Below are 20851 nucleotides of genomic sequence, written 5' to 3' on the forward strand. Positions count from 1 at the left end.
AGGAGAAGGGTCCTGATGTGGAATGAGTGTGTCCGCTTTGCTTCCACTGTGTCAGGGACAGGGTCCAGGCCCAAGAGCAGGCTGAATATTGTAGGTCACAGCCGGTAGGAGTTAAAGCCAAGGCGTGGACACTCGATCCCACGTCTTGGGCACCTCTGGTTGCCCTCTTTCAGACAGTCCACCCCTCAGCCCAGAGTCCAGCCATCTGCACCCAGATCCCGTGACTTTGCCCAGCCCATCCCCCCTTCTCTGACTCCCCCCAGGTCCCCCATGCTTCTCACTGCATCTATCCTCTCACTTCCCCCAATTCATTTCCTTAGGTCGCCCTCCCGGAGCTGCACAGAAGGAGCCCCACCGCCTAGTGGGGCCGTGGTCTGTCAGTCTCTCATCTGTAAGCGCAGGAGACCCTGCTCCGTCCGTCCAGGTCTGGCCCAGGTCTCGGGGACCTGGCAGCTTCCACTCCCACCTCCTGAGACACTGATGCTCAGAAGAACACAGGACCCACACCCAGGACAGGCCCAGCCGAGGCCCCCTTGGTGGCCAGTGGGAGCTGTCCTGTCCTGTATGCGGACGGCCCTGGACCATGTGCCCTTCGAGCAGGGGCCACTGTACTCAGCAGGCTGTTCTCAGCTGCAGTTCGTGATCAGACAAGGATGGGCCTGTAAGGAGCACAAGTGAGGCGTGGTCAGCGCAGAGCAGCATGAAGGGGCCCTCCCGGTAGCCCAGCAACGCCCTGGCTCTCCCCCAGCCTCTGGCCAAAGCCAGCCTCTCCTGCGCAGGGACAAGCATCCGCCTACACCATCACTTCCAGTGAGCCCCTCTCCCAGCCCCCTGCTTCAGTGATGATTAGGCCTCACCTCACGCTGACCACCCCCCCGACCTCCTCCCCATCCAATCTGCCCCTCCCCATGCTGGACACCACCTGCCCACACGGCCCTGCCACCTCCTAATCCATCGCCCCCTGCGAGCACCACACACTCATCATGCAGCATCTCAAGCTGTGTCTCCAAGTCACCTGCTCACTCGAGTGTCCTGCACCGCTGTCCATTCATTACCTGAGGATGTTTAGACTCTGTGGCTGAGCAATCAAGGCCCCTCCTGATTTGGGGAAAAGCATCTCCCTTTGAGCCCTCCTTCTCTCCAGGACATGGTTAAGTACTGCTGGCCACAGGAGGACCTTCCTGTTGGCCACCACACAGGCCATGCTCAGCCTACACCAGGCCCTCTGCAGCCCGCGGCCACTGCAGTGCCTGCTCATCTCTGTGAGGCCTGCCCGGCCACACTGAGCACTTTTCTGAGCCTCCAAGAAGCCTCTTGGAGTGAGGCCCTCTCGAGAATGGGGCCGAGATCTGTGGAGCGCAGGCAGCACCACTAACCAGTTCCACGGCGGGGCCTGACATCGGCAGACTCCCTCCAAGGTAGTGGGCGGGACAGACGTGCTTAGAGCTTTCTGCACAGGACTAATCACAAAAAGGGATCCCTGTTTAAGACCCAAGGTGAGGACAGGCCACACCAAACAGCAGGCCGCAGGGATGATGGTCCAGCTGCGCGGGAGCCTGAGCGCCTCGTGCCCTTTCCCGTGCAGGCATTTCAGTTCCATCCATGGCCAAGAAGCACAGCAACCTCCCCCCCAATTTGGAAATAAAAAGCAAAGCTCCTGAGAAGCTGTGTGTGCCCATCCCAGCCCCGTGGGCATCAGCGCCGACTCCGGCGCAGGCTGCCTACCGTGCTCCGTGCAGCTGCTCCCTGCTCCTGTGGGCGGGCACCCGCCCCGAGTATAGTCTCTGCTCAGACCAGAGTCCAAACCAGCAGGAGGCCAGGAGAAAGGGCACACTTCTAAGAAAACTGTGGCAGAAGTGGATGGGTCCAAGGGAGCTAACTCACTTAGGAGAGGGCCCCTCTGGACTGGCCTGCTCTGGACGTGGCCATGCTGTGCTCAGGCACGCAGCTGGACGGGCCCCAGACAAGCGACCCCTTTCTTCTGGCTTCAGTGCCTCCTGAGATTTCTTTGCAGTTCTGACCCTGGTACCCTCCAAGGTGCTTCAACTGGCCACCCGGCTCTGCTTTCTCATTTGCACATGGCCCCTGCCACTGCCTTCCTCTGTCACCCTGCTCGGCCGTGATACCAAAAGCAGGCCCGCCACCGTGCCTGCCACCATGTCCAGCACAGTGCTGGCCCTGGGGCACACATGCTGTGGGGATGAGCATGCAGAACTGCAGAAGCAGGGAGGACCCCATCAGCCCCCTGCAGGCTGAGCTGTGCAAAACCCAATTATCACCAGGATCAGCTGCCTCGACATCTGGTGAAACCAGGAGGGCCTCGAGTAGCCCGGCTGCACTTTGCCCCCTGGTCTGCTCTCCTGAGCACGAGCCCTGTGGGCCCTCGTAGGAGGCAGTGTCCCCACTGGGCTGATAAACTCTGATGCCCTCTGTCCAGTGTTGCAGTCAGCCACCCCCATGATGCAAGGGTGGGGGCCTGTCAAAAGGAGACCATCACAGCAAGATGGCATCTTGAACAGGATGGCCAAGTCTGACCAGATGCCTGGGCAGCTACACCTACTGCTTTCTGCTGGCTGACCAGCTCCTGACACAGAGGCCGCCAACTGGGATGGAGCCCTAACTGCTGGCCAGCTTGTGCGTCAGCCTCTCCAGGCATCACCACCTACCCCCAGGGTCAAGTGTGGGCCTGGCCCCAAAGCCAGAAGGACAGTAATCTGGCCACACCTGGGGCTGGTCTGGGATCTGGCACTCTCGCTTCCAACTGACCTACAAGCTGGCAGACCCCTTGCCCCCAACCCTGCCTGGTCAAAATAGCTAATATGGCCCAAGAGGGCAACACAGCCCTTCAGGGCTGAAACAGCACACAAAGCCTGACTGGAAGGGAGGGGGTGAATACAGCCCTGGCACCCACCCCCAGCACCAATACCACCAGGATACTGACTGCCCAGGCAGCGACCAGTGAACATGGGTGCCTACACGTCGCCACGTGTCTGTCCAGTGCCTCTCAGCACGTTGACCTTCACCTTGGAAGGTCAGCCCCCCTCCTCCAGACCAGGGCAGCTGCACCTGCTACATCCCACGGTCTCTGCAGGTGGGGCCATTGCTGCCCACCCCCATCCCGGGCCCAGGGCTGACGCTACACTGATGGCAGCCCCTCCACAGGCTCATGGGATGTTTCTGAAATACTCGCAAAGAAGCCCCCAAAGAGGACAGGCCAGTGTCTCCTGGCAGGGCAAGGCTGCCCCATCACTCAAACTCCTGGAGACACCCGACATGTGGAGACACAGCCTGCAGGTGCCTTTACGATTTTGGAGGCAACTGCCTTCATGGACAAAGATGACTGTGCCTGTTTACCTGCACCTGGAAAACTCCCCCACCTCCCAAATGGGCCCCTCCAAGAGGCTGCGTTAAAGCCAGCAGGCCCCCATTGGCCCCCAGAGACCCCTTTGCTAGAGAGAACTCCTCAAGAGGCCCCAGGCCCCCTGGACCACCAGTGGCTCTAAGCTGCTGCCAGAGACCTCCCCAATCACCTGTGCAGCCCACCCCAGAGCAGTGATGGCGGGCACCCAACTGGCTCTCTCAGACCCTGGCTGGGGGTTCTCTGAGCCAGGCAGCCTGTCGGGCCTTGGAAGGCACAGCTACCAGGGTGGCCTTAACACAGGGTGGACTGAGCCCCCACACAGCCCCTACCCCGTCCTCAGTCCTGCTGGATGCCACAGGGACTCAGGAGGTGACCCACCACACATGGTGGCTCCCAGGCAGCCCACTGGGATCAACTGGGGAGGTCTGTGCATGCCATGGGTGTCCGGCGGAAGCTCTCTTTAGGGTAAGACCTCGGAATACCCACCTCCCAGACATGCCACACACAGGACTCCCTGACGTCTGTCTGTCCCAGGGCCATAGCACCACGTCCAAGACCGCTTCACTTCCCAGGACCCCTCACCTCACTCCGTGGAAAGACCTCCTCACCTCATTTCCCGAGACTCCCTTGTCTCATTTCTCAGGACCCCTCGCCTCACTCCACAGGAAGACCCCAGAGGCTGGCCCTCAACCGAGAGGCACAGTGGTTCTTCCTCCAACTCCTATGAGGTTACAAGGGGACACCTCCAGGCGTCACTATGGCCACAGGTGCTGGGGACGTGGTCATCAGGGGAGGCACTCCTGCACCCACAGGGCCTCTGGTCAAGGGCCCACATGAATCGCCACTGGCTTTAGGCTGGTGTCAAGGCTTCCAGGGTTAATGAGGTGTGAGGTCCATGTGCCACTGTGACATGGGTAGCAGGCCTGAGCACCCCCTGCCCTGTGTCTGAGGATAAGGAGCCCTTCCTATGGTGGGGACAGCAGCGGTGGGAGGGGGGCAGCGGGCTCTGGTTCCCTCTGAGAAACCAGGGCCCCACCCCTGCCCCTGTGACAGCACACAGCCCAAGGCCCCTGCAGGCTTACTCTGCCCTCCAGGGCCCCCTGTGCTGTAAGGACACATGCTCAGTGGCCCCGACAACCCTGCAGCAGGAGGAGCTCCTCCCTCAGCCCCCTCCTCCCACCACCCCACTCCCACCCGACCCCTGCAGAGGAGGCACTGGCCACATGAGAGCCCCACCCCCGTATCACCCGGAGCCACCTCAGCCCAGCTGTCCACTTGCCCGTCTGGCCCTTCCAGGCTGTGCCGCGTCTTTGCTAAGGGGTGACCTTCCCACCCCTTTACCCAGGGCTTCTGACCCCTCTGCAGACCCGCACATGTCTGCAGGCCACTGGTTCCAGGCCCGCCATGCGCAACGCAAAAAGCAGGCTCCCGAAAGTGGACCTTCCTCCTCCGAGAGAGGTGGCTGTGACCTGCGTTGGGTGCCACCCTGGGCCAGCCTCAGGAGCAGAGAAGCTGCGTAAAAGCACCCGTATTGCTAAGAGGGACATAGGCCTTAAAACAAAGTGTGTTGGAGTTCCCGTCGTGGCGCAGTGGTCAACGAATCCAACTAGGAACCATGAGGTTGTGGGTTCGGTCCCTGCCCTTGCTCAGTGGGGTAAGGATCTGGCGTTGCCATGAGCTGTGGTGTAGGTTGCAGACGCGGCTCGGATCCCGCGTTGCTGTGGCTCTGGCGTAGGCCGGTGGCTACAGCTCCAATTCGACCCCTAGTCTGGGAACCTCCATGTGCCGTGAGAGCGGCCCAATAAATAGCAAAAAGACAAAAACAAAAACAAAAACAAAAACAAAGTGTGTTAATCTAATTACATAAAAAATACATGCACAGCCACAAACCACCAAGCAAAGCTAAAAGATGAATGGAAGCACGGGAAACACACTCACAACTGAAGGGCCAACCTTCCCCAGACAAAGAGCCCTGAGGTATCAGTACAACTGCTCCAGGGAAATATGGGCAAAGGGTATCAACAGAGCATCCAAACACATCCAACCTCTCACTCCCAATAAGAAACCAAGTCCCACTGCAGGGCACATTGCAGGTGGCCCCGGTGACCCTGGCCTCTGAATCACAACCCTCCAGGATGAGCCGAACCAGGGACTTGGTGCATCCAGCAGCCCTGTGCTGCTCCTGTGACCACCTCACCCACAGACGGCTCCCTTCTCCAGCTCTGACCTGGGCAGAGCTGCCCGACCCGCAGTGGACACACCCAAGGAGAAGGACTAGCTCCTGCCCTCGCCATGCAGGAGTCGGGATGGAGGCCACAGCACACAGACCCTCAGCTGCAGCCTCACAGGGCCTGGAGCTGCTGACTGGGCCACAGCTGTGGGTCACAGGGAGCCTGCGTGAGTCCCACGCTCCAGGACAGCTCGCCACCGCCGCCCCCGCCCCCCCCCCCCCCCCGCCCCCGCCACCAGCAGAAAGAATGGTCATCCTCCACCCTCCCAACTGCCAAAGATCAGAGGAGAAAATAACCCTGTAGCAGGTGCGCCTAGCAGCCCCGTGCACCACAGTCGCAAATGCTGTGCCCTCAGACCCAGCCCCTCATGTTGGGACAATTCACCCTAGTGATTTGCTCAGCTGTGGAAAGGACGTGGCACTGTTAGCAATACCACATTAAGTTGTCAAGGGCTGATCTGTACCCCCAAACTGATGTCCTAGTCCCCGGTACCCCAGGATGCAAGTATATTTGGAGACAGGACCTTCACAGAAGTCACGTGGGTGCCCGATTCAACAGGCTCAGCTGGGAAAATTAGCTGAGGACACAGGGACACAGGGACACTCCCATGAGGACGCAGGGAGAGACGGTCACCGACACGGCAGGGGCAGGGCCCCCGCACTTGGATGCCCAGCCTCCAGAACTGTGAGTGATGGATGCCCACTGCTTAAACCACCCCCCCCATCTCTGGGCTTTGTCACAGCAGCCTGAGCCAGTGAGACGTAAGAGCGCATCAGAGGAGAAACGCGGAAACAAACTCCGCGTGTCCGCCCTATGGGATGGATACTCAACAACCCTTCAGAAGAGGCAGCTCTTAACATATTTATAAAGAAGAGTCTCAGATAAACTGTGAAGTGAAAAAGGCAAAGCACGCAACAGCGTAGGTGCCACCACGTGGTAACGGGGAGAGTGAAGTCACAGACGTATGGGTGCAGATACCTCGTCCGTGGTCAGGACAACACGAGACCTGATGGCTGCTGTGGAGAAGCAAGCGCTGGGGACAAGCAAGGAGGACATCTCGTCCCCATGCACATGTGGACCTGTCCAACACTGGGGCACGTGAACTCCTCCAGAAAAAAAATACTTAAAAAAAAAAAAAAAAAGTACACCTCCATGCTCAGGGAGTCTCGTCTGACGGAGGTGATGAAAGGAACACTCGCAGGAAGTGAGATGACGGGGGCACCTGGGGAAGGGCTCCGGAGGACCCGGGAAACCCTCTGCAGGCAGTGAGAAGGGAGACGGAGGCCCAGGGCACGGGACCCACCCCTTGACCGCGACTCAGGCGAAGCCACTCATGGCCATTCTGTCCCCTCGGCGGGCATTTGGCTTTGACATAGGAAGCACCTTGAATCTGGCCAGTGAGAAGCTGGGGTTCCTCAGGAAGTTTCCTTGTGCGTAAGGAGGAACCAGAACATGGCCTGCCCTTCTAACTTGGGACACGATGTGATTCTAGGTCAAAGCTGAGCTGCAGAGGCTGACGAGGCAGGATTTGGGAAGACGCTGGGTCCTGGCCAGGTAGGAGGTGGATGGGGTTCTGGGCTGAGAACAGCTGGGACGCGTCAGGCCAAGTAAATTGGGCCTTGCTTCCCTCTGACATGTCAAGGAGAAAGTTAATAGCGGGAGCTGAGCTCTGCTGGACAGAAAAGAGAAGACGACCACATCGATCACTCCCGGGTCAAGGAGACCTCCCCAATTACACATGTGCAGAAAGACCCCTAGGGGTCAAACGGGAGGGAATGCCAGGCATGGTCAGTTCTGATAAACCCTCCCATCATCTTTGCTCTGGAATCCATCTTTGCCAAACGGTGTCCAGGTGTGTTGGGGAGGCCCCTGGGCCAGTCAGGTGTGAGAGATAAAACAAGGCAACCGGCCAAAGGAAAACAGAGACCCAGAAGGACCCCACATAAATGATTTAAATCGTCTCTCTGGTGCTCCTCATTTGGGGGACGCCTGCACCTGCACTCCTCCGGGTGTGTGTTACTGCTTTGCTTCTGCTGTAGATAAACAGACTCCTCTGCGTGCTCTCCCACGTGCTGTATTGTGACTCTAACAATAAACTTTATACCCATTTTTACAGCCTCTGCCTCCTTGAAACATTCTTGATTTCAATGGGGACAAGAATCAGGGCGCTTCTGCTTTTAGCCTCTAGCTGGTCGAGTGGCTGGGCTTCCTGGTTTTCATCCAGGCTGCCCAGGTTCAATTCCTGAGCAGAGCATTAAGATCTCACTCCGACCATCACTCACTGCTGTCTCCCTGAGGTCACTGGGACTCATTATTGGCCAGTGAAGGCATCGCTTTCCACCCCAGAATCACCCATCCTGGAAAAATCTCCTTTGGGGAAAGTATGTATTTCCTTCTTGCTTAACCAGCATAGGCCAGGTTTCTTGGACATCTGGCTGAAGTGTCCTGACTCAGCAGGTGAGCCCAGGACATGCGGATGCTGTTTTAGGAGTTTGGATTTTATCCCATAGACAGCAGAAAAAATGCACAGAGCTTTAGAACTTGGAGATGGTGCACATGGAAGGGCAGACGAGGCGGGCCCACCCCCGGGTGCAGAGACAACCAATGCACACACGAAAGAAACGCTTGGATGGGGATTTCTAGTTCTTATCTTTCTGAGTTGCTGTTTTTGTGTAGATTCTTAGTGATCAGCACAGCACTACCTGTGGTAGAAGAATTCCTGCCATGAACACACATGGGGGTGTCCGACGCCAGGCCCTCCGAAGAGCTGTTAGGGTCAGGTCCCCTTATCTCCAGTTCAGAGGGCAGCTTGTGCCAGTGACAAAGGTGAGATGCAGGCCCAGCTCCTTCTGCTCTGGAGTCTGGCTCCTAAGGTACTAGTGTAACTCATCATCCAGTGGGGTGAAAGGCGGGGATTTTTGCATACGGGGGTGTGTAGTTACACAGGTACACACATATAAACCAACATGTGTATAAATACACACATGCACGGGATCTACGCACGGGGGTCTGTAACCAAACCCTCAGATATTTCAATTAGATGAGCTAATAATTGTCTTTTAAAGCTGAACCTGGGTTATATTGAGTCTCTGTCAATAGTACATAAAAGAATCTTGTCCAAGGTATAGAAGAGTGGCATCTGAGAAGGCCCTGCCCCTGGTCCCTCAAGCCAGACACAAGGTGTAGCCGTCTACATTCCAGGCCGACACTGACAGTACCACCCGCTTCAGTCCTTTCTTACCTGGAAATAGTCCAAAAGGAGGCCTGCCCCGGACAGCCCCAGGCCTGCGAACACAAAAGGCAGTGCCACCTGAAGGCCGATGGACAAGGCAGTCTCCCTGCTGACCTCCAGCCCCAGTGGTTTAGAGGCCACTCTCTCGCTCTCGGGGACACTAAGCAGTCCATCTTCTGAGACTATAGAGGGTCTTCCGGTGCTGAGGACATGTGGCAGCCCCAGCTCCTCTGGCTTCCGCTGTCGGGCCTCTGTCCCATCCATCCGCACACAGCTGGGCCCCCCAGCAGCCTTAACCTGGGAGACACAAAACAGCAAAGGTAGGAGAGCAGAGTTCCTGACCCCATGCGGGGCTGACAGCCCGAGAGAACTCAGGCCCTTCCGTCCAGCAGAGGCTGCCTTATTCCAGCAAACCCATAGCCCTTCCCTGCGTGCCTACTCCACACGGCCTCCCACAACCCCTTATTACAACTGTTTTTACTTTTTCTTTTTTCTTTTTTTGCCGCCCCTGCAGTGAGTGGAAGTTTCCAAGTTAGGGATCAGATTTGAGCCGCAGCTGCAGCAATGCCAGATCCTTAGCTCACTGTGCCAGGTGGCGGTCAAACCTGTCTCCCTGTACTCCAGAGACACTGCTGATCTCGTTGAGCCACAGTGGGAACTCCTGTTCTTAATTTAATATTCGCATATTTGAGGAAAAAATATATACAGAAGAGAGCGTTAACTATATATGAATTGCAGGCAGCAAAACTGGAGGTATAAGGACTTCTGAAAACTCTCTCCTCCACAAAAGCAATAAAAACTCTGACAAACACTGTCAGAATCTTCTTTTTTAGAACCATGAAAATTAATCAAAGGCTTGCAGGAGTTCCCACCGTGGCGCAGGGGAAGCTAATCCAACTGGGAACCATGAAGTTGCGGGTTTGATCCCTGGACTCGCTCAGTGGGTTAAGGATGTGGCATTGCCGTGAGCTGTGGTGTAGGTCACAGATGCGGATTGGATCTGGTGTTGCTGTGGCGCAGGCCAGCGGTTACAGTTCACATTAGACCCCTAGGCTGGGAATCTCCATAAGCTGCGGGTACAACTCTCAAAAAGAAAGAAAGAAAGAAAGAAAAAAAAAAAAAAAAAAAAGGCTTGCAGCAAGGCAGGGAGTATTTGTTCAAGAAAAAATGCTGAATCTCAGTGAGCACGGCAGTGGCAACACCACGGCGTCTGTCATGCCTTAACCTGCCTTAGTCCCAGCCCCTGCTCCAACTCGGCAGCAACCTGAAAAGCCAGCCACCTGGAGAGAAAAGAATGACCAGAGCCCTTTCAAAGCCTCATTCCTGAAGAACTGCCACCATCGGACCCACCAGGGAGCTCCCTGGAAGGTGCCATTTGCAGACTTGAATTTCACCTGACTTGTGGTTCACTTTGTATAAAAACCCTTTCCTTGAGGACTTCACAGCCATCTGAGGCAGTGGGTAACAGTTGGGATTAACAATACTGTAACCAAAAATCCCAAAAGGAAAGGCTGGAGAATGAGATACGCACTTGGGTTTTGAAAAGCTCCCACACATTTCTGGGACTATAGAAAGCACCCAGCTTGGGCTGAGCATGTGCTCAAGAAATACTCAAGGAGACCCAAGCTCTCACCTCTGGCTAATCTGGAGGCTTAACACAAGCAGGGCCTGAAGGCTAAGGACTGAGGGCCAAAGCTACCAGGTGCACACAGAGCCCCCTAGACAAGGGTTGGGAGACCCAGCAGCTCCAGGGAGGACATTCGAGGAACTCTCCACCAGTCACTAATCAGAGAGTCAGTGCCACACACAAGAGAAAACAGACTAAAGAATTAGTTCAGGGAAGTCATGAAACAAACAACAGCTACAACAAGCAGCAATAACAAGAAACTCTGAGAAAAAAAGGAGAATCTGCTTTCCAGGGTTGTCACATTGTATTATTTTAAACATCTAGAGTAACTAGAAAAAAGCTTTAAATCAGTTATTCTAAATACGTTCATGAAATTATGTCTGAAAAACTAAAGGAAAGTATGATAATGAAGTCTAATCAAATAGAGAATATCACTAAAGAGAGTAGTTATTTTATAAAGAACCAGACAGAAATTTTGGAGTTGCAAAATGGAATAGCTAAAATGTAAATTTCCCTGGAGGAGCTCAATAGCTGATCAGGGCAGGAAGAATAAAGAACTGTTAAGAACAGGGGGAAAAAAAAAAAAAAAGAAAGAAAAGAAAAAAACAAATGAAGAACAGTAGTTCCCATTGGCTCAGAAGGTTAAGAACCCAGCTGGTCTCTGTGAGGATGGGGGTTCAATCCCTGGCCTCACTCAGTGGGTTAAGGATCCGGTGCTGGTACAAGCTCTTGCTCTCTCTCTCACACACACTACATTTTTATTTTATTTATTTATTTTGGCTGTACCCATGGCATATGGTTATTCCAAGGCCAGGGATCAAATCCAAGCTGCAGCTGCTGGCCTATGCCACTGCTGCAACAATGTCAGATCCTTAACCCACTGCACAGGGCAAGGATCGAACCTGCGCCACCACAGAGACAATGCTGGATTCTTAACCTGCTGAATCACAGCGGGAACTCCCACTACATATATACATTTTTTAAAATCACCATTCTAGATTGTGGGTGTTTTTTTCAACATATAAAACGGAGGGATCAAGATGGTGGTAGAATAGAAAGATAGGGAGCTCACCTCTTCCCACAAATACATCAGAAATAAACTTATAAATGGAACAATCCTTACCAGACACCTACTGAGCATTGGCAGAAGGACACAAACAACTGAAAGGACAAGAGGACACTCCATGAAACTGGGTAGGAAGGAGAACAAAAGAAAAAAGAAAGAGAGAAGTGGAAGCAAGTTAGGAACTGCACCCTGGGAGAGTGCTGAAGGGGAGGAGAGACTCCTGCACCCAGGAAGTCCCCTCACTAGAGGGGAGGTTGGAGGTCAGCAGGGACAGGAAGAGTGCTCTGGAGGAGGCACCATGGTCAGCCTGTGGCAGGCAGGACAGAATGAGACATACACTGGGGATTCCTGCCATTGCCCTGTGCGCCCCAGGCTGAGACTCCCAACCACTGATATGGGGGGCTGAGTGCTGGAATACGAGGATCAGAGAACAGACTGAGGGCAGAATCGCAGTTGGCTGGGCAGCGGCAGCCAGGAAAGGCTAAAGGGCAGAGTGCTACAACTGTGAATATTCATGTAGGAGGCCCCGGGCAGCCATGGAGGCTGAGCACCATTATGAGCAGCATGCGAGGGGCAGGGCTGCCACTGCAGACCCTTTCTCCAAGCATGTCCCTGCAGGCCCCAAAAGAGGCTTCTGCCAGGGCTGGCCCACTAGCCCAGACCATGTTCCACCCCTCCTGCATGTCTGATTTCTGGTCCACCTCCTGTCTGGGCGTGTTTGCTCCCTGAGACCTGTGAAACACCCCCCGACTCCTGCTGAGGTCAGCCCTCATGCCCCATCCCCGCCCCATCTCCCTTTTCAAAATAAGATAGAAAAATATGTTTCAGATGAAGGAACAAGATAAAAACCACAAAACCAACCAAATGAGGAGATAAGCAGTCTCCCTGAAAATGAATTAAGAGCAATGATGGTAAGGATGATCCAAGATACCAAAAAAAGAACAGAGGCAAAGATCAAGAAGTAACAAGAAACTGGAGTTCCCATTGTGGTTCAGTGGTTAATGAATCACTGTGGAGCAGTGGGTTAAGGATCCGGCATTGCCTCTGCAGTGGTGCGGGTTTGATCCCTGGCCCAGCGCAGCAGATTAAGGATCTGGTATTGCCACACCTATGGCATAGGTCCCTGGCCTGGGAACTTCCATATGTCACAGGTGCAGCCAAAAAAAAAAAAAGAATGAAAAGATATGAGGACAGTCTAAGAGACCTCAGAGACAATGTTAAACACACCAATGTTTGCATTATAACAGTCCTGGAAGGAAAAAAAGACGGAGAAAGGGCCTAAGAAAATATTTGAAGAGATATTCTGGAAAATTCCCTAACATAGGAAAGGAACCACTCACTTAAGTCTAGGAAATGTGGAGAGTCCCAGAGAGACAAAGAAGGACACTACAAAGTGATCAAAGGATCAATCCAAAGAGAAGACATAACAACAGTAAATACATATGCACCCAATAAGGAGCACCTCATTACATAAGGCAAATCCTAACAGCCATGAAAGGAGAGATCAACAGTAAGAGTAATAGCAGCAAATTTTAATACCCAACTTACAACAATGGACAGATGATCCAGACAGAAAATCATTAAGGAAAGAGAGGCTGTAAATGACACACTAGACCAGACAGGCTTAACTAATATTTAGAGAGCATGCCATTTGAAAGCTGCAGAATATACATTCTTCTGAAGTGCAAATGGAACATCATCAAGGACAGATCACATCTTGGGCCACAAATCACGCCCCAGTAAATTTAATAAAACTGAAGTTATATCAAGCATCTTTTCTGACCACAATGCTACAAAACAGAAATCAAGTACAAGGAAAAAAACAGCAAAAAACACAAATACCTGGAGGCTAAACAACCAATGGATTACTAAAGAAATTAAAGAGAAAATAAAAAAATACCTAGAGACAAATGACAATGAAACATGACAATCTAAAACTTATGAAATGCAGCAAAAGCAGTTCTAAGAGGGCAGTTTATAGCAATACACACCTACCTCAAGAAACAAGAAAACTCCCACATAAACAACCTAACCTTACACCTAAAGCATCTAGAGAAGGAAGAACAAACCAAACTCAAAGGGAGTAGAAGAAAAGAAATCATAAAGATCAGAGAACTAAAAGAAATAGAGACAAAGGAAATAACAGAGAAGATCAATGAAACCAAAAGTTGGGTCTTTGAAAAGACCAATAAAATTGATCAATCTCTAGCCATACTTACCAATAAAAAAAGGGAGAAGGCTCAAATCAATAAAAATAGAAATGAAAAGGGAGAAATTACAACCGACACCAGAGAAATACAAAGGATCATAAGAGACTACTACAAGCAACTATATGCGCCCCACCAATGGACAATTTTTACAAAGGTACAACCTACCAAGACTGAACCAGGGAAGAAATAGAAAATATAAACAGATCAATCACAAGTACTGAAATTGAAACTGTGATTTTAAAACTTCCAAAAGGAGTTCCCTTGTAGCACAGCAGGTTAAGGGTCTGGCATTGTCACTGCTGTGGAACAGATCTGATCCCTGCCCCAGGAACTTCTATATTTCCATGGTTGCAGTCTATATATATATATTCACCAAAAGTCCAGGACCAGATGTCTCCGCAGGTGAATTTTATCAAACATTCACAAAAAAACACTTAATAAAATATTAGCAGACTGAACCCAACAATATATTAAAAGGATCATACACTATGATGAAGTGGGATTTACCCCAGGGATGTAAGAATTCTTCAATATCTGCCAATCAATCAGTGTGAAACACCACATTAACAAAATGAATAGATTGCAGATAAAGCTTTTGACAAAATTCATATTTACTCGTTTTTGATAAGAACTCTCCAGAAAGTGGGCATAAAGAGAAGCTACCTCTACATAATAAAGGCCCTATATGACAAAGCCAGAGCTAACATCATTCCCAATGGTGAAAAGCTGAAAGCATTTCCTCTAAGATCAGGAACAAGACAAGGACGTCCACTCTCATCACTGTTTTTCAACATAATTTTGGGAGTTCTAGCCACAGCAATCAGATAAGAAAAATAAATCAAAGGAATTCAAAATGGAAAAGAACTAAAACTGTTACTGTTTGCAGATGACACAATACTAAGCATAGAAAATCCTAAAGATGCTACCAGAAAACTATTAGAGCACGTCAATGAATCTGGTAAAGCTGCAGGATACAAAATTAATATACAGAAATCTCTTGCATCTGTATATACTAACAACAATCAATTGGAAACAGAAATTAAGGGAGTTCCCATTGCAGCTCAGCAGTAATGAACCCAACTAACATCCATGAGGATGCACCTTCAAACCCTGGCCTTGCTAAGTGGGTTAAGTATCCTGTGCTGCCATGATCTGTGGTGTACGTCGCAGACACAGCTCGGATCCTTCATTGCTGTGGCTGTGGTGTAGGCTAGCAGCTAGAGAACTCTGATTTAACTCCTAGATTGTAAACTTCCATATGCCATGGGTGCAGCCCTAAAAAGACCAAAAAAGAAAAAGAAAGAAAGAATTAAGGAAACAATCCCACTTATCACTGCATCAAAAAGAATAAAATGTCTAGGAATAAACCTACCTAAAGAGACAAAAGACCTATACTCTGAAAACAAGATGCTGATAAAAGAAATCAAAGATGACACAAATAAATCAAAAGACATGCCCTGTTCTTGGATTAGAAGAATCAATATGGTCAAAATGACAACACTACCCGAGGATATCTATAGATTCAATGCAATCCTTATCAAATTACCAGTGGCATATTTCACAGAACTAGAACAAAAACTGTTTTAATTTGTGTGGAAACCCTAGAGAACCTGAATAGCCAACGCAATCCTGAGAAAGAAAAACGGAGCTGGATGAATCAGGTTCCCTGACTTCAGACTACACTCAAAGCTACAGACATCAAAACAGTATGGTACTGGCACACCAAAAAACCCCAGAAATACATAACAAAACCAGATAGAGGAGTTCCTGTTGCTGTTGTGGCTCAGTGGTAATGAACTCGATTAGTGTCCATGAGGGTGCATGTTCAATCCCTGGCCTCACTCAGTGGGTTAAGGATCCAGCATTACAGTGAGCTATGGCGTAGTTTGAAGACGTGACTTGGATCCTATGTTGCTGTGGCTGTGGCGTAGGCTGGCAGCTACAGCTCCAATTTGACCCCTAGCCTGGGAACTTCCATAAGCTGTGCGTGTGGTCCCAAAAGACGAAAAAAAAAAAAAAAAAAAAGGAACAGGATAGAAAGCCCAGAAATACACCCATGCACCTATAGTCAACTAATCTATAGCAAACTATTCTACTACAAAGAAGGCAAGAACATATACTGGAGGAAAGAAAGTCTCTTCAATACGTGGTGCTGGGAAAAATGGACAGCTGTATGCAAAGAATGAAATCAGAACATTCTCTTACACCATACACAAAAATAAACTCAAAACACACTAAAGACCTAAAAAGAAGTAAGGCCAGATACGATCCCAGAGGAACACATAGGCAGGAGCCTCTCTGACATAAATTCCAGCCACACCTTTTCCTAGAGTAAAGACAATAACACCAAACAAATGGAACCCAATTAAACTTAAAAGTTTCTGCACAGCCAAGGAAACCATTAAAAACAAAAACACATGGGAATTCCCCAGTGACACAGTAGGTTAAGAATCCAACTATAGTGGCTCGGGTCACTGTAGAGATGCAGGTTTGATTCCTGGTCTGGACAATGAGTTAAAGATCCAGCATTGCCGAGCTGTGGCTCAGATTCAATCCCTAGCCCAGGAAGCTATATGAGGAGGATGTGGCCAGAAAACAAACAAACAAACGAAAAACACAAAAGGACAACCCACAGAATGGGAGAAAATCTTTGCAAATGAAGCAACCAACAAAGGATTAATCTCCAAAATACACAAACATCTTGAACAGCTTTATAAAAATAAATAAAATGCAATTAAAAAATGGTCAGAAAACCAAGTAGACATTTCTCCAAAGACAGACAGCCAAAAAGCACATGAAAATGTGCTCAACATCACTAATTATTAGAGAAATGCAAATCAAAACTACAATGCATGTACCACCTCACACTGGCCAGAATGGCCATCATTGACAAGTCAACAAATAAATGCTTGAGAGGGGTTGGAGAAAAGGCAACCCTCTTACACTGTTTGTGAGAACTTAAGCTGGTGCAGCCACTATGGAGAGCAGTATGGCGGTTCCTCAAAAAACTACAAATAGAACTACCACAGGACCCAGCAATCCCACTTCTGGGCATATATCTGCAGAAAACCACCATTCGAAAAGATATATGCACCCCAATACTCACGGCAGCACTATTCACAACAGCCAAGGCATGGAAGCAACCTAAGTGCCCATCAACAAAGGAATAGATGAAGAAGATGTGGTATGTGTGTGATTTACACACACAATGGAATACCACCAGCCATAAAAAAGAACGAAATAATGAAATAATGCCATTTGCAGTAACATGGATCTCTAGATGGACCTAGAGTAACTGAAGTAAATCAGACAGAAAGACAAATATCTTGCCTTATATTATATGTGAAATATAATTTAAAAAATGATACAAAAGAACTTATTTATAAAACAAAAACAAACTCAGTTTTCCAAATGAAACTTACGGTTACCTAAGGGGAAACCATGGTGGAGAGGGATACATTGAGAGGATGGGATTCACATATCCACACGACCATAAATAAAACAGAAAACTCCCAAGGACAGGGAGCACAAGGAGGTCTACTTGATGCTCTGTAAAACTCTATAAAGGGAAAAAAGAATGGATATATGTATGTGCAACTGATTCACTTTGCTGTACACCTGGAAGTAATACCACACTGCAAATCAACTACTCCAATACAATTAAGAATAAAATATAGGCGTTCCCGTCATGGCACAGTGGAAACAAAACCAACAAGAAACCATGAGGTTGCGGGTGCGATCCATGGCCTCACTCAGTGGGTTAAGGATCCGGAGTTGCCGTGAGCTGTGCTGTAGGTCACAGACACGGCTCTGATCTGGCGTGGCTGTGGCTGTGGTGTGGACCGGCGGCTGCAGCTCCACTTAGACCCCTAGCCTGGTTACCTCCATGAGCTGAGGGTGCAGCCCTAAAATGACAAAAGACAAAAGAAAAAAAAATAAAGTGTATACAGCTTTCCACCTCTTTTCAGTACAGATGCCACTTTTATGCCTTCTTTTGTCATCCTTGATAGCCAATCCTGGGCGGTTTCAGGCAAGGCATGCGGTGGTGGGCTTACTGCACCCAGGTGCTGGTAGAACTCTGTTCCCCCAGGATTTACAAATTCAGGAAGAGCAGGGGGAAGAACTCAGCAGGGGCACCTGGTACCTGTTTTAACAGGTACCTGTGGGTGGGGAGTGCACCATGGGCAGCAGGCTCCTTGTCCACAGGGGAGGTACAGGCTCCCGGTGGAGGGAAGCCCCAGTGGACAAGGAGCAGGGGCCACCCTTGAAGCAGGAATGGTCCCCACCTACCAGCGTGCAAAACCCAGCCGGGCAGGCTTTGCCTGGCTCAGAGGCAGGAAACCACCTAACAAGGCTGACAGTTCCTTATTCCCCAGCAACCTACAACTTCCTAACAGCCTTGAGGTAGCCAAATGTGACACTTCCTGCCAACCAGCCCAGAGATGGAGCTGCCCATCTCTGGCTCTGGTCATTCCTTAGGGGCCCAGAACCCATGCTCCACTTCCCCAGCAGCCTTCCTAGCCCTTGATTCTTTGAGGGGAACACCTTCCTTTAAATTCCTGCCACACTCTAGCGATGCTGATTAAAGGGGCCAGAGCCATAGTTGGGAGGGGAGAGGAGTGGAGGGAGGCCCAGTGTGTTGCTCCCACCCCACAGAGCACTGCAGAGCAGCCATAGGCTCTCCGGTCCCCATTCTGCACCCTCTGTGGTCCTCCTGAACTCCCAGGGGGGAAGGATGCTTAGCAGGCTGGGCAGGGGGCAGGGTCCCTGCAGGGTCCTTTTTCATCTCCTCAAATTAGGTGACACTGGAGCGATGCTTTCCCTCCTCGGTCTTCTTGGAACCCTAGGACAGTGTGACTGCTGCTGCACTGATGCCCTGCAGACCAGAGGGGGGAGAGGCCCGAAAGCCAGCCCCCTGCACTCCAGGGCCCACTGCAGCCTCTCTGCACGCCCACCTGCAAGGTCCCCTCAACCTCTGTGGGGTGGGAAAGGAACATGTTCTGGACTTGCCTCAAAAACAAGCCCCCTTGACCTCATGTTACCGTCTAGCCTCACGCCTCCCCTCTGCCCTTAAGGACACACTTACAGAAACACAACCTCATGCTCTCTGTGCTCACACCCTTCCTCCCTGCAGGCGGCCTGAGCCCAGCCAGTGCTGACCAGCATGACACCAAGAAGCCCAAAGACCTCAGCACCCATCTCTGCAGACGGCCTCTGGTGGCCCCAGGGCCAGCACATCAGGTCTGAGGCTGGGGCACCCCAAAGCAGGGAGGCAGGACCACTCCTGACCACTGATTGGGAGGGAGACGCTGGGACAAATAGCTCCACTGGGCTCCCACTACCTGGCTTTGAGGCCACTGCCTTTGGGCTGCACAGGTGCCCCGCTTCAGAGGGACCCCCTGGAGCCGCCTGCAGGGTTGGAATCTCAGCTCTCTGTACTGTACCTGTGTCCTAGTTACACTTAAATTTCTGTGCCTCCACAGGGTGCAAAGATGAAGTGGAATAAAGCATTTGCATCACAGGACACGTGGCCATCTCCCACCCCTGGCACAAACCCCTTAGAGGCTCTACTGTTTGAGGTCAGCAGTTTTAACCCCAGCAGCAGCAGAATCACCTGGAGGAGCCATAAAAGGCAAGCAGAGCTGGACCCACCTGGGTAGTTTCTGATCAGTGATGGGGGTGGGGGAGGGGGGCGGGCCAGGTAGCGCAGAAATAGTGGGGGGGCGCTACCTGAAGGAGGGCTTTGGGCTCATCAGTGTCCCCACCCTGTTCCTTCGCTCCGACCCCCCTTTCCCGCCACGGGCAGCCCCCTGCTCCCCCAGTTCTGCCTCCTCTAGTATGTCTGTCCTGCCCCCCCCACCCCGGGCCCTCCGACCCAGGGCGCCCTCCGCCACAGGCCCTGCGACCCCGAGCCGCCACCCCTTCGCGCACCCCTGCCCGGCCCCTCCGACCCCCGGGCTGGCCCCCTCCGCGCACCCGCCCCGGCCACACAGGGCGCAGAGCACCGCTTACCGGATGCCCTCAGGCGGCGGCGGGAAGCTGCTAGGCGGGCGGAGGAGCGCGGAGAAGGCGGGCGACAGCCCGTCCTCAAAGCCCGCCCCCGGGCCAGACCAGCCCCGCCCACCCCCGAGACCCGGTGTCCCCGCCCCCAGGCCCTCAAGTTCTGGTGCCGCCCTCTGCCCGCTGGGCAACGCGGGGCCGGAACTCCCGGCGGGGCTCTGGGACGGGGAGGGGCTGGGCGGGGGGGAGGCAGGGCCTTTGGGGCGGGGCGGGGCGGGGCGGTGGGGGGAGGGACGGGCCGCGTGATCACCGCCCCCCTCCCTGGGTGCTGGGGGGGATCCTCCAGGTGGGGAGGCGGTCCTGGGGTTTACCCGCGCCGCCGGATTCCTTGGGATTCCTGAGGCGAGGCCCCCCCACCCCTGGCAGCTGCTGGGGAGCCGGATCTGCCCAGAGAAGGGGCGTGAGGACCCGCTTTTCCCAGTCGTATCCGGGTATCCGGGTGGCGAAGTGGCCCCGCGCATTGGCACGCTGCATCCTGCTTTGTTTTTCCATCTAAATCCCACCCCCACACGGGCACACATATTTTCTCCAGTAATTTTAAAACAGGCAAATATCACCTTTAAATACTTGAGTCTATTTATCTAATCGATAAGGTCTGTTTTTTCAAACATTCCCATAATGTCAGTATCACCCCTGACAAGGTAACAGTACCCAGCCGGTATAGTTTTCTCCAATGGACTCAAAACTGTCCTGTTGGCCTGTTCTAGCCAAGGTCGCAAGAGGGATGAGAGATTTGGGGGGGTCTGGGAAGAAGGGCAACTGCGGGGTTTGCTGGAAGCCTGTTCAGGGTCAGAGGGAAGTTGGATCGTAGGGTGGAAGCCACCCAAACAGGTGGAGGCCAGGTATTTAACAAGATCTGGTAAATGCTGCAGGATACTATTTCAGCAGGGCAACTCTGCAATGTGGAAACATCCTCCAGGGTCACAACACACCCACACTGTATTTGGGGGGGCCTGTGGCCTTCTTAACCTATACCTGGTTTTGGAACTGCACACACACCTTCCCAGGCACATGGGCTTCAGAGGGTCAGCTATCCTTTGGCCCCTCCTGCCATCTCCATGGCA

At 52.0% G+C, this 20851-nt stretch overlaps 1 protein-coding gene across 2 annotated transcripts in view; it reads right to left on the reverse strand.

Moving 5' to 3' along the window:
• Window positions 1-19842, reverse strand: part of SLC41A3 (solute carrier family 41 member 3) — a 69837-nt gene extending 49995 nt beyond the window's left edge. Inside the window, exons 1-2 of one of the 2 annotated variants that reach the window (XM_047795588.1) lie at window positions 19740-19842; window positions 8834-9121 (exon numbers count right to left, since the gene is read on the reverse strand). In XM_047795588.1, the coding sequence (XP_047651544.1) occupies window positions 8834-9088 (255 nt within the window). In that variant the 5' untranslated portion in view covers window positions 9089-9121; window positions 19740-19842. The remainder of the gene's footprint in view (window positions 1-8833; window positions 9122-19739) is intronic. The other variant, XM_047795587.1, reaches the window with a different exon arrangement.
• Window positions 19843-20851: the final 1009 nt, after the last annotated feature.

This window comes from Phacochoerus africanus, chromosome 9 (assembly GCF_016906955.1).
Source record: "Phacochoerus africanus isolate WHEZ1 chromosome 9, ROS_Pafr_v1, whole genome shotgun sequence".
Taxonomy (NCBI): domain Eukaryota; kingdom Metazoa; phylum Chordata; class Mammalia; order Artiodactyla; family Suidae; genus Phacochoerus; species Phacochoerus africanus.